General features: G+C 36.0%; 1 protein-coding gene across 3 annotated transcripts in view; it reads left to right on the top strand.

Annotated features, from left to right (window-relative positions):
- LOC120527435 (probetacellulin-like) overlaps positions 1 to 13999 on the top strand; it is a 70831-nt gene that overhangs the window by 42204 nt on the left and 14628 nt on the right. For 2 of the 3 annotated variants that reach the window (XM_039750846.1, XM_039750845.1), the window contains exon 5: positions 1811 to 1970. In XM_039750846.1, coding sequence (XP_039606780.1) covers positions 1811 to 1964 — 154 coding nt within the window. In that variant the 3' untranslated portion in view covers positions 1965 to 1970. Of the gene's footprint in view, positions 1 to 1810; positions 1971 to 10211; positions 10275 to 13999 lie in introns of all 3 variants that reach the window. The other variant, XR_005633331.1, reaches the window with a different exon arrangement.

The following is a 13999-nucleotide window of genomic DNA, read 5'->3' as shown; positions in this document are numbered from 1 at the left end:
ATGCTGAAAGAATACAAGCAATCGTTTTCAGTTATTATTGTTTGGTCTTTAACAGAACAGAGACAGCAATTAACGTCTGGTCATCAACATTAATAACAGTGCTTGGTGAAGACTTTCTGAGATTAATACATGCCCCTGGCCCTGAATGTTCGTGGAGGAAGACAAGCAGTGGAGTAAAGTGCATGGTCTTCTTTATAACTGGCTGAATGTTACATTTTCCTTTATTCCTTTTTCCTTCTTAAAATAACATGGATACGCAGTTTTCCAATATGTATGTAATTACAAGATCCAGATCAATACTCGGCTATATTTTTGCTTGAAAAATTTATGTATTTGGTTAAGTTTTAAGGCTTTTTCATTCACCTGTGACCTGTGTAGCCTTTAGCCCCCATGGTAAGCTGTAAGAACAGAGAAGAATTTTTTTTAATTATAAAAAAAATGGCTTACTTTGCAAAACGTTTTTTTGCAAATTAATATATATGATGATTGTGAAGAAATAACTTTCACTTGAAAATGCTAAATGTATCCTTTACGGTGAGAGTAGTAGAATAAAATGATTAACAGTAAACCTTTACTTTTAAAGGCAGTGGCAAAACGTACCACAAAGTAGTAGTACCTGGTTCTAGGCTGGAGCACATATATTTCAAGTAACTTGGCTTTTTGCAAAAATACTATATCTTTTTTTTTTTTTCACCAAAGATAATCTAGCACATTAGATCTTTTGATATTTGAACCATGTTTCCTGATATTGCACTGTGTAACAGTTAATTTATCCATTGCACAGAAATGGAGGAGACATACTGGAAGAGTGAGTAATAAATAGGGAATATAGGAGTTAAAAGTAAATAAAGGAAGAAAGAAAAAGGAATTCACTTGGTCAGCCATTCACACTCACCCCAGGTATATGTCAACAGAAGAAATCCATTAGGAAACTCAACCACTCCACTTAATGTGCAAGTCTTTGTGATGTGATCTGCTGTTTTTAACTCTATTGCTTGGTCTAGCAATATTTGAGAATGTGCTTGTAATAATTACAGTTGTCATTTTTTACTTTATGAAACCCTTTATTTTGTACTTTGCTGCTCTGTTATTATTTTATATTAAAATGAGAAAAAGGCTTAAAAACATAAAAATCAAGTTTACAATTTGGGTATTGTGCAAACAGATATTTTAATTCAAAGGATTATTTTGTAATTAAACTTCTCTAAATCAACCCTGTCATTTCAGAGCAATGCGGAAAAGTGCTACATTTGATAACTACCCTCAAGAGTTTCTAAAAGGGGCCAGCAGTAATTTATTTATGTCTACTTGCCAAAAGTCACATTCTAAACAATAATCACCCATCTGGCTTCTGAAACTCCTTATTCTAGTGCAAGTTAATACAGAGCCAGTACCTTTGACAAAAGCAATAAGTGTAGGACACAAATGAACTCTAAATAGGATTCTAATGCCGGCAATCATGTATTCATATTATTTCAGCTTAATGGTTTCAGTCAGATTAATAGTGTGTCTTTGTATTTTGAGAAGAAACCCACATAATTACATGGCAAAATTGTAAAATCCCATATACAGCATTCTAGCCAGTAACTGAACATGGGTAACAGAAGAAAAGCTTACTGTGCAATATGGCTGCTTTTTCCTTCTCTACTTATTGTTTTGAAAAGCTTTTGTCATAGTTTTGTGTTTGTGTAATTGATATCTTGTCAGTATTGCTATTGCTAGAGTTGATTCACAGTTTATGAAAAAGAAAATCAAATAAATAGATATATAAATACTTTATTAACCTTCAGTCTCCTCTTTCTTTTTTAAGTCGTCAAAAATTCTGCCATAAGAAAAAGAGAAAACCAGAAGAAAGTGTTGAAGAAGAAAATAATTTAAATGCACTTTCCAAAGATAACAAAGACAGTGTAGCAATTAATATGGAAGGGACTAACATTGAAATGGAGACAACTAACATTGCATAATACCAGGTGAGACATCTGGAATTATTAATTTGCGAGATAATTTGTAATAAGTATGCATGGTTATTATTTCCAACAATTATTTCATACTGTATTGTTTCTAATTCCTGTTAATGTTGGTAAAACAATCAGTAATTGGATTTAAAACGTTGTTGAATCTCATTTACTTTTTGTTCAGTAGACAACACTAATTAGACACTGACAATTTTGCAATCCTTAGTTGATATATAGATTTAAATTGTTTAGAAATCCAGTGCTTATATTTTTCAGGGTGTTTTTTTACAGTTTTAATTTAGAACATATTTCAGTTTGAACATTTTCATACTATATATTTCTATATTATACTGTATAATGTATGCCTAAACATTTATATCTATGCCTCCTTAGTTGTGATTTTTATCATCCTGTCTACTCTAAAAGCATGTTGCAATAAGACATTCACCCTAATGTATCAACTTTTCTTCTGTTTACTTGAGTCTACACACTTTTCCAATATGCCAAAAATATGCTATTAATACTTTTTGCCACTCGCTTTGATACATTAAAGAAAAACAGCCAGATTCCTTTTTTAAACATACTATTTTATTCTGAATCTTTAACATGGGTTAGGAGAAGCCTCTAATAGTAAAGTATTCAAAAATGAAGACAGCTTACTATAGACAGAATTGGAGCCCTGAACTGAATGTTTGTCTTGTCAGCAACTTAGAGAAAGAATCACACTGAACTGCTCGTTGTCCTAAACTTTGAGGGAGATTCATTGCACTGTTCCCGTTGTTTCTTTAGCAATCTAGACTACCAGAAAATCTTGCATATAATGCGCACTTGTGTATGATGTGTATGCTGATTTGGATCAAAATTTTTAGGTAAAAAAGAAACCCATATAAAATGCATACCCTTTTCAAGATTTTAGGGTGGATGTTGAGTTTTGCTGATAGGAGGGGTAAGGGCAATAATCATCTGTAAACATAAAAAAAAAACTGGTTGTGATAAAGGTAGACTGTCTTTGCTTGGAGGAATGTTAGCAAACAGTGGCAAAAATGGCATCAACATCTGGCGAGAGAGCAAAGCGAGTGCACAAAGCAAAATACTCCATGAACAACATTTTGTATATATTATTTTGAATTGGACTCTGACTTGTCGGACTCCAATTTTGGTGCAAGTGATCAGAAGAATGAGATCGAAAACAAAAGTGAGATACTGGTATACACTGATTGGTCCCAAGCTGATAATGATGCCATTGCTTTGTGTGCCAGAGACAGCTAACATGTGGCGACAGCACATTGCATGCAGCAGTAGACATTTTGTGTTGATTCATGTGAGAAGCTATTGCGTTGTGTCCTTTTCAGAAAACAGCCTGGCAGCCACTCGCCGCTGCTGGTGCCAGTGCCGTTGCAGCCAGAGGCGGCTAACATGCGACGACAGCACCCTACACGCAGCAACAGACATTTTATGTTAATTTATGTGAGAAACTATTGCATTAAAATAATATCTTATGTATAATGTGCACCCCAATTTTCAGCAAACTTAAATGAGTGAAAATTGCATGCGTTATACACAGGATTTTACGGGATTCATTCATCCTCCTGAATGGGCAGTACATGAGCTGTTAAAAGTTTGTCATGCACATTTCTATTTTTCTGATTTCATCTATTTTATGTGTTGTTTTTATTTTTTTAGTTTTTATACTTATTACGTGTCTTGTCATCTTTACAGAGAAATTTATATTGCTGTATCAATGGCCAAAAAGAACATTTTGTTATTTCTTATGTTTGTTGCAATTTTCCCCGCTAAACCCTTTGTGCTTATTACACATCGGGTGGATAGCAACATACTTGTTTGTGTAAAGAACTTAGTTTCTGGTTTGGAATATGCAATGAGCTGTTACAGTTTAAAAAATTCTCAGGTATATGTTGAATTTAAGGTTTGTGGTAGAATGAACTTTGTCTAAATATGCAAGTTTTGCACATTACAGGATAGCCTGCTTTACGTGGATCATAATTTTAAATATGTATTTTTAATAGTTAGCTGCATAAATACATGTCCAGTATTTACAAATGCAGGGCAATTAGATTTACATTATAATTAACTATATATAACTATTATTTTCCTTTTTTAATTTTGTTTCAGACATTTGCCAAAGTAAACATTATTCATTAATCTTTTACCTGGTTAACAGAGTATATAATTTCAGGTTTGCATGTTTCTTAGTGCCTGTGTTTTCACACACTTGTCTGTTAATGTGTGTATTTGTATACGTCTGTGTTACACAGTTTATAGCTACTGTGTGGCTGGCCATCTACAACTACAAGTCTCATAGAAAAACATTTGATCTTGCAAGTTTTTGTTTTCTATTAAATTTGTAGGGAAAAACTTGTAGATACTAACCATTCAACCTCCACACAGATTATTACATTTAGATAGCGTAAGTAAAATCAATAAAAAATTTTGTTTAGTAATACATTAAATTGCAACTACAAGGTTACAACCGGTGTTAGCCTTGGAACCAGCCATCTATCAAAGATTGTCAGGGCCTGTGGAGAGATTTTCAGTGGCCCATGTGGGAAAAGCGCATACTTTTTGTTTCTTTTTCAAGATCTCTTTTGGTTTTCTTGCAGCCTTTATTGTAATGCACTTAAAGTCTTTGAAGGTTCACATGGTGATCATATCTTGCTAACATGAAATATGCTGGGAGTTGGTGATCAGTCAACCCTGTTTTTTTCACCGAGATTAACATTTTGTTTTAACATATGGTCTTTCTTGCATGGGCACCTCAAATTCCTTTAGCAAGTCTGAACTCAATGCAGCACCCACACCCAGGTCTGTTACAGGCCATCTTTCACTGCTAAGATCATTACACTAGAAAATCATTTATAGTATAAAAATGCTTCAGGCCTTTTTGGGCCTTATCCTAGGCAATATGGAGTTACAGAAAGCAGAAGATGAACCCAGGCTTTGCTGAAAGAGAGAGAGCCGGTAGTTAGTACAGATGCTAGATTATAAAAGAAGGAGTGACCATTTTGCCATTGGCTTCTTGTGAGCACATAAGCCATATATTTTGGTTAGTAACTGGTGCACAGCTTTGTCCATCAAGTTTGGTAAAGGTGCGTAATGTTCATTGTCATCACTGGCCACTCTCACCCAACAGTTTGTAATGTGATTGCAAGTGTGTCATTTGATTGCTGTCAGTACTGTAAGATCTAAATGCTGCATACCAGAAGCAGGCCAACTCAGCTGTATATAGAAATTAAGCTTTTAGGGACAATTGAACTTTGTTGAAATGGTTTAATGTTAAGGTGTTATCAAGACTGCATGTCAAGTCTGATGCTGCAGAGCAAGTATCATGTACCAGGCCAAAAAGAAAAAAAACGGGCAGTGCCATATTATTTTACATTGCTATAGAAGTCCATGTAAATACCTGAATCAGAATAAATTCATAATCCATTATGTTTAAAATGATCAGATAAATTAAATTTAGATGTTCTCCGTTAACTGTTGTCTTCTTTTAATATGCATTTCTAGACATTTCAGCTTGTACATATTTCTAATGTTAGTTTCAGTGTAAAGTCATTATGTCTTACAAGACAGTGTACAGCACTTTTTGCTATTTTAGCTACTGCAGAAGTATCAGGAACACAGTAATAGTGCGGTTTATGGTACTACAACAGTAGTTGTATAGCAGTTGCAACGTTCTAAAAAAAGCAATTGCATTAACATTAACAATAAATATTAGTAAATATGCAACAATATCAAACTTAAAATTATTAGTAGTGTATATAAATATACAACATATTACCAGACAGAACAAGTGAAAACTAGACAATACAGACAACTGAGACATAACAGCTGCTTGAAAAATCATCAAATTGTTGTGCCTTTTTTGACACGCAGCTGAATCGGTTATTTTAATATTTAGTGAACAACGAACTTGCCTCTCCCTCTCTGAATAGATAGTGATTGCCTCCATTCTTGTCACAAGAGCTGTGATGACCACAGTGTACGCTCTGGCTGATATCTGCTCAGACCTATTTGTTGTACTGCCAATCAAAGATACAATGTCCTGTGACTGCTTTCAGACTGGACAAAGGCAGAACCATAACAACAAACAGCTTCTTCACATCGCTTTCACTGGCTAATAGACTGCTACACCGCAACGCAACTCTGCTTGGCACCATAAGTAAAATGGGACTTCCACCAGCAGTGAAAGTCACTTTATTACGCAAGCAATTTGCCACACGAGTATTTAGATCTAGCAGTGCCATGTTGTTTTTTTTCGTAGGCTTCAGGGATTCTAGTGTTAAAAGAGAAAGCTATTAACCTCTGGCCATGGTCTACAAATTCTTCTGGTTTCGAGGACAGTTTCCAAATAACCAGTTAGCCATAGATAGCAAAGATAACTCAGCAATATATTTTTCTTCTTTTGAAACAAATTTTCTGGAAAAAAATAGTACCACAACATGACAACAACATATAAAATGTGTTTTTCTCGCTCCACTGACAGTTTAAATATAATTATTATTAAAGCTGAGCCTCTCTCAATGAAAACATCATCACTCCGTTTGTAGCCTGAGCTGTCACATAGGAATGACATTTTGACATCGGTTAACATTATTTGCTCTCTTTGTGCCATTTTATTCAACCTGTTTGCATAACTGGGTTTGTATGTATTTTGGTGGTCTTTTGATTTGATCTCCAACAACTTTTCAGTTATAGAACAAAACTTAAAAGAGTCTTGGGCAATGCCAAGTCCTAATAAAGAACAGCCATATGTCAAGTTATGGCTATCAATGTTATTATTGTTAAGAAGATTGCTTGTATTGTTGTAAGGACAGGTATCTGTGCAGTCATTCTTCAGGGTTTCAGGGAGAAAAAAATTGATAACAAGGAGAGTTTTAACACTAGAATTACCAGAGCCTACGAGAAAACTTGTAATTCCGGCCCACCATAAATCCGTTCGCGTCTTTTGTCCTGTAAATGTGCCGAATAAGACAAGCAGCAAGCAGCCGGCTATTCTATCACCATCGCAGAACGTTTACCAAGTTTTCCCAGCTCGTGCCTTGTTTGATTATCTGGAAGTGAGTGAACTGCTGGAGTTTTAGAGTGGAAATAATAGATTGTTATTTGCAACACATGCATTTCATGTGTGTTCTGTTTCTACAGTAATCTGTGTAAACACATTGTTAAAACAGAAACTTTTTCATAATTTAGTAATAAATGTTACAAAATGTAGGCATAAACTATAGAATGTGTGAAGCCTGAAGTCCAAAGATCAAATAAAAACTTTCACAAAACTTTCAAGAATGATACAACAGCTTCCGTGGCGTAGCGGTAAGATTTGCTGAGTTGTAATCAAGGGGACACCGGTTCGATCCCCACTACCTCCTATATTTGCCGTTGTCAGTAGTGCACTGCTTTTATTGTTAATGTTATACAGTACACACATACATTTGGTTTGCGTCTGTTACAGACCGTGTACATTGATAGTACTGTACTTGTAAAAGTTACCTTTTTTTTCACTTTTTTTCTCTCACGATCACAATACATACTACCACCCTAGTGATCTGACGCTGTTAGTTTTTATTTGAAACTGGGAATAACTGTACATGCGAGTAGTGTTTTGAGGCGATGGAACTGGACATTCTCTGATCTGGAGGGATAAAAGCTGACATACAAACGCTGGTGAATCTGCCTTCTTCGTGTCTCACCGTCACTTTATTTTTATTGAGTTTTATTGAGTGTTCCTGCTCACGCAGAATTAGTATGCAACTTATAGTGTATGATGTCAAAGAAAAAACACAAACGTAGGTATATGTGACATTTTGAAGAAATCATTTTATGACCTGAATAGTACCAATCAGAAAACTTTGTTGCACTAATGCAATATTATTTGAAAACGAACAGCATCAGATCAGGTGTGAATTTACGCTGGCGCTGTTACTTAGAGTCAGATCAGGAGAGGTGGGGGGTTAGAATGTGATCGTCATTGACAGAATAAAACTCAAAAAAGCTAACTTAAATTTATACCCAATGTCCCATATATTTGTCTCTTTCTTTTTTTTCTCCATGCTGCAAGAACAGTCTTTCCTACATTACAACGTGTGTACCTGTTGCAATGTGCACACTTTTCTCTATGCTGTGGTTTCTATTACATTGAAAGGGCACTTGATACTGACTCAGTTTACTTTTCTGGGGAAGTGGCTGTCTTGGAACAAAAGCTTGTCGATGTTGCATCCTCCTTTTCTTTTTCCATCGCCTTTTCTAGTAAGATGCAACAATGAACTTCCTCTGCAATATGAGTCATGAACACTCTTCTTTTCACAATGACCCCAAGCATGCTTTGCACAGTACATGTGTGTTGATCCTGTTGCACTAAATAAGCTCACGCCTTCTGGTGCACGATGTCGACGCAGCACGGAGAAAAAAAAGAAAGAGACCAATATATGGGACATTGGGTATGAATTTATGGTATATGAAAAATTTAGCTTTTTTGAGTTTTATTCTGTCAATGGCGATCATGCTCTAACACCTGCCTGCCCGCCTGCCTGCCTCTCCTGATCTGACTCTAAGTAACAGCGCCAGCGTAAATTCACACCATTGATGCTGTTTGTTTTCAAATAATATTACATTAGTACGTTGACGTTTTGTGATTGGTACTATTCAGGTCATAAAATGATTTCTTCAAAATGTCACATATACCTACATCTGTGTTTTTTTTTTTTTTTTTCTTCATACACCATAAGGTGCATACTAATTCTGCGTGAGCAGAAACACTCAATAAAACTGAATAAAAAAAAATAGAACAAGTTACTCCAGTTTCAAATAAAAACTAACAGTGTCAGATCCCTAGGTCGGTAGTATGTATCGTGATCGTGAGAGAATAAAAGTGGGGAAAAAAAGGTAACTTTTACAAGTACAGTACTATAAATGTACACGGTTTGTTACAGACGCAAACCAAATGTATGTGTGTACTGTATAATATTAACAATAAGAGCAGCACACTTCTGAAAATGGCAAATATAGGAGGCAGTGGGGATCGAACCATTGGCCCCTTGATTACAAGTCAGCAAATCTTACTGCTACGCCATGGAAGCTGTTGTATCATTCTTGAACCTTTTGTGAAAGTGTTTATTTGATCTTTGGACTTCAGGCTTCACACATTCTATAGTTTATGCCTACATTTTGTAACATTTATTACTAAAATATGAATGAGCTGGGAAAGCTTAGTGAACGTTCTGCAACGGTGGGGGATAGAATAGCCGGCTGCTTGTCTTAATCAGCACATTTACTGGACAAAAGACGCTGGCGGAGAGGTGCGAACAGATTTAAGGTGGGCTGGATTTACAAATTTTCTCGTAGGCTCTGGTAATTCTAGTGTTAATGCCCCAATAACTTTCTTTGCAAGACTTACATTTTTTGGCAATAGTTTTACAGGTTTGTGGAGCCAGACGTAATTGATCTATAAGATTTGAATTAAACAAAAGTAATGATAACCCTTTAATGTGGGTATGATGTAGGGGACAATTCAGTTCTGGTGGCATTATCTATAAAACTGAATCACCTAAATTGATTACCAAGCTGGAGAAGCAAAATCCAATTATTAAATGGAGATTACTTCTGGTGATAATTCTTTATGACTTCTTATCCAAAGAAAATCTATGTTCTAATGTTCTATAAAGTATTTCAATTATGTCTGAAGTAACACCAGACAGTTACAAAAATCATAAAATGTTTCTTTCTAAAGAAAACTGTTAAGTCATTCCTCACAGACTCCTGAAGAAGACACACAGCCTTATAATAGTGTGGTGATGTGACTGATCTCTTGTGAGACTGGACCAGGGCGCACAGAGCATGGCTAACTTTTCCTTCATTGATTATTTGTTTTGTTGATTATACCTATGAGGCACTAGTGTTTGTTTGTTACTGCATTGCTAGGTCTCTTTTGAAACCCAATAGTTGGGATAGGCTGAAAAAGGTGACTAGAAAGAAAGCTAAGAAATTTGAGGTTTTGGCAATGAATCCGTTGCTACTCATCATGGAGAACTGCATACTGTTATATGAGTAATTTTAGTGTGCCATGAGAAGTCATGGGGCAGCCTATGGAGAGAGAGAGAGAGTATCTTGTTGGTGTTGTTGATTGTTTATTTTTGTGTAAGAAGGAATCTTTCTCATTGTTTTTGTTTTGTTGCTTCTTTCCTTTTTTATGCAAGCTTATATGTTTTTGTTTGTTTCTTGTTTTATTTTATTGCTCTCCAGGGGAGGTGATTTTGGGAGGAAGACATCCATGGGTTTTGAGAATCTGTGCTTGAAATCAAGTGGGTGAGTTGATGGCCACCTCGGGAATCCTGGATGCTGGTTCTGTAGCTAGGGGACCAGGATCTAGGATGCCTAAGCTGTAGAATAACTTGGTAGACTAAGTGTGGCTGTGCTTCCCAAATGCTTGAGGGTTATGTGTTGTCACTCCTCATGTTATTACCTGAGCCCATTTGGTCTGTGGTCCTATGTAGGATGAACTAGTCATCTTACTTTCATGTCTGTTCTCTTCTATATACTGTACTTACAACATTTGGGAAACAGGCACTCTTTTTTCCACTACATTATTAGATTTAATTAATTACACTAATTTGCACAGATGATTTTGTTTTTGGCCCCAGGATAATGAAAGTGTTTAGGAATATTGTTCTCCTCTATAAAGCTACTGTGTACTGTTTTGTACAAAGATATAAAAAGTATTTGGACAGTGATAGAAGTTATTGTTATTTTATCTTTTTAACAAAAATCATTTTGATGCTGTATAATGAATGTTGGCTGGAAGTGTGGACTGACCGCCAGATTTAACTTGAGGGTATTTACATCATATTGGTTGAATGGTTTAGGAATTACAGCACTTATTTCATTTCACCTTCTCCTTATAAAGTAATTGAATAATTGACTGACAAGTTGTTCCATGGCCAGGTGTGAGCAGTTCCCTTATTATTTTATTAACACTTAAGAAGGTAAAAGGTCTGGACTTGATTGTGTATAACGTGTTTTAGGAAGCTGTTAGTGTGAACTCATAAACTCCCTTAAATGAGGCCGAGAAAACAAAACAACCCCAGCAGCAAGATGGCAGAAACATTAGAAGTGGCCAAATCAACAATTTGGTACATTCTTAAAAAGAAGAAATGCATATATGAGCTGAGCAACACCAAAAGGCCTTAACAACCATGGGAAACAACTGCGCTGGATGATTGTAAAATTCTTTAATTGGTGAAGGAGAAATCCCTTCACAACATGTAGCCAAATCAAGAACACTTGCCAGGAGTTAGACATACCATTGTTAAAGTCTGCAATCAGAGAAGACTTTTTGAAAGTAAATACAGAGTACTTGTCACAAGGTTCAAACCACTGGTAAGTGTCAAGAATAAAATGTCCAAATTAGACTTTGCCAGTAAAAATCTAAAAACGCCTACCCAGTTCTGAGTGGATGAAACTGGTATTAACAATAACCAGAATAATGGAAAGAGTATGGAGAAAGAAAGGAAGAGGTCATGATTCGAAGCATATTACATGTTGGAGGCAGTGTTATGGCATGGACATGTATGGCTGCCACTGGAATTGGGTCACAAGTGTACAGGGCTACACTGTCTGCTCAGGTCCAGCCAAATGCTAAAAATGGTAGAATGGTGCTTCACAGTACAAATGGATAATCACCCAAAGTATACTGTTAAAGCACCCCAAGTGTTTTTCAAGTCAGAAATGCAGAATATGCTTCACCTGTCCTCAACCAAGCATTATATTTGCTGAAGACAAAACTGAAAGTAGAAACACCAATGAACACGCAGAAACTTAAAATGCAAATGCAATGAAGGCCAGCAAAGGAAACCCAGTATTTGATGATGTCCACTGGTTCAAGACTGTTAACCAAATATTAAAAATAATTATTATATTTTTGATTATTAGTTTCATCAATTACTTTTGAACCTCTAAAAATGGGGAACTCTGTATAAAAATACCAGTCATTCCTAAACGGCTCATATGATATTTTTGTTAAACCCTTTGAATTAAAGCTGAAAATTTGTACTTCAATCACATGTTGATTGACTCATTTCAAATCCATTTGGGTGGTATACATATGAAATACCATTTGTGCCAAAAATAAGTAAATGAAATGGCAATTGTTAAATGAATAATTGCATGAAAAATGATATATAAATGAGTCATTCATTAACCCTTTCCACGCTGTATTTTCTGTTTTTATGGGAAAAATTATTTTGTGATATATTCTACCTTTGGGGTGTCTAGGAAGCTCAAAAATGAAAAAGCAAAAAAATGATCACTATTATTATACCAAATACTTAAGTACTACTTATTTCACTTCCGTGTTTCACAGACTGTATGCCAGTCTCTCCAGTGTGCGCTAATAGTAGCATGCATGGTACCAACGGCTGCAAACATACCTGTGCTTTACTAAAAGGGCTTCATATATATGTACTAGTAATAGGAATGTTGGGCTGAAAGGGTTAAAATGTGAAATAATTAACATACCTAATTATTACAAAAGACAATGTTATCATTTTACTTTGTTTCAACAATGTAACTATTTTACATTTAAGTAAGGCAGTTTATTTCTTTTCAAAACAGAAATATTTTAAATACCATTTGTATTTATTTGACAATGGGATTTTTTTTCCAAATGACACATTTCCAAATGGCAGTTTTAATGCTTATCCTATTTATTTCAGAATGCCTCTTTTCATGATGGTTTTATCACTTGTCAATCCAGAGGAACAGGCTGAACTTATTCTTATTGGTCAGTTACCTTTTTGTTGATTCTTTTTTCCCCTGATTATAGATGGTAAACTGACAAGTAAGGCAGTAAGATTTGGGGTAGTTAGGTTTACTGGTGAAATATATAGAAATAATTGAACATGGACGTGTTCATTAGAAATAATAAACTGTACTTTAAGAGCCTAATGACCTACTTACAATTCCCTTTGTTCCAAACCGTGGGAAACGTTTCGTAGAGCAACAAACCCAAACCAAGAAGAAGATGTGGCTAGTTTTCCCTACTTTACATAATACCGCTAGCATCTCTGATTGCTCCTTGTTATTGTCACTGCCTTGTGCTCCTTCTCTCACCACAGTCCACCAAGAACAATCTCACTACTCATATCAAGCTTCTATTTACTGTATCTATACTAATAAAAGGCAAAGCCTTCACTGACTGACTGACTTACTTATCACTAATTCTCCAACTTTCCATGTAGATAAAAGGCTGAAATTTGGCAGGGTTATTCCTTACAGCTTACTTACGAAAGTTAAGCAGGTTTCATTTAGAAATTCTACGCGTAACGGTCAGTAATGTCCGCCATGTTAAACTTTCTTATTTATGGCCCCATCTTCAGGAAATTTGGTAGGCTTCCCTGCGCTAACCGAAACCGATGTACGTACTTATTTCGATGGTATGATGCCAATGTTGGCCGCCATATTGAACTTTCCAACGGTCTTTGTTACCTATGAGCCCATCTTCAAGAAATTTGGTACGTTGGTTCCCAACGCTAACTGAATCCTACTTACGTACATATATGCGTCCATAGCCTGCAGCTCGGTCGCTGTGTGAGGCAGCGTTGGGTCCCCCATCCCCATACCTCCCACCTTGTTGGCTGCCTGCCTATATAAGGCCGTCCGTCACTCCAGTCTCTTCATTCCCTTCCTTGCTTCGCCACGGTATTTACATCCACTTTGATGTTTATGAATGTTTAAACTCTAAAAAGCTGGATGCGAAGTTATCGATGAAACCATTTGTATGCTTACAACGCTTGACAGATGCCGAATGTCACTTCAACACAGCAAGCCCTACAAATACTAACGTAATTGAAACAAACCAAGAAACTCAAACCGATTATGACCGCAGCAATCCAAGCTGAAGAGATTTGAGGCAAGATTGCTTTTCACATGCCCAACTGTACATTGCATGCTCCAGAGTAAGCTCAGTGCACAGCTTGGTCATATTACAACCGGAGGGCCGAACTGACAATGTGGCATACAAAGAGATCCTTTAA

The sequence above is a fragment of the Polypterus senegalus genome, chromosome 4, assembly GCF_016835505.1.
Source record: "Polypterus senegalus isolate Bchr_013 chromosome 4, ASM1683550v1, whole genome shotgun sequence".
Classification (NCBI taxonomy): Eukaryota; Metazoa; Chordata; class Cladistia; order Polypteriformes; family Polypteridae; genus Polypterus; species Polypterus senegalus.
This window is presented reverse-complemented; position numbering and strand designations above follow the sequence as displayed.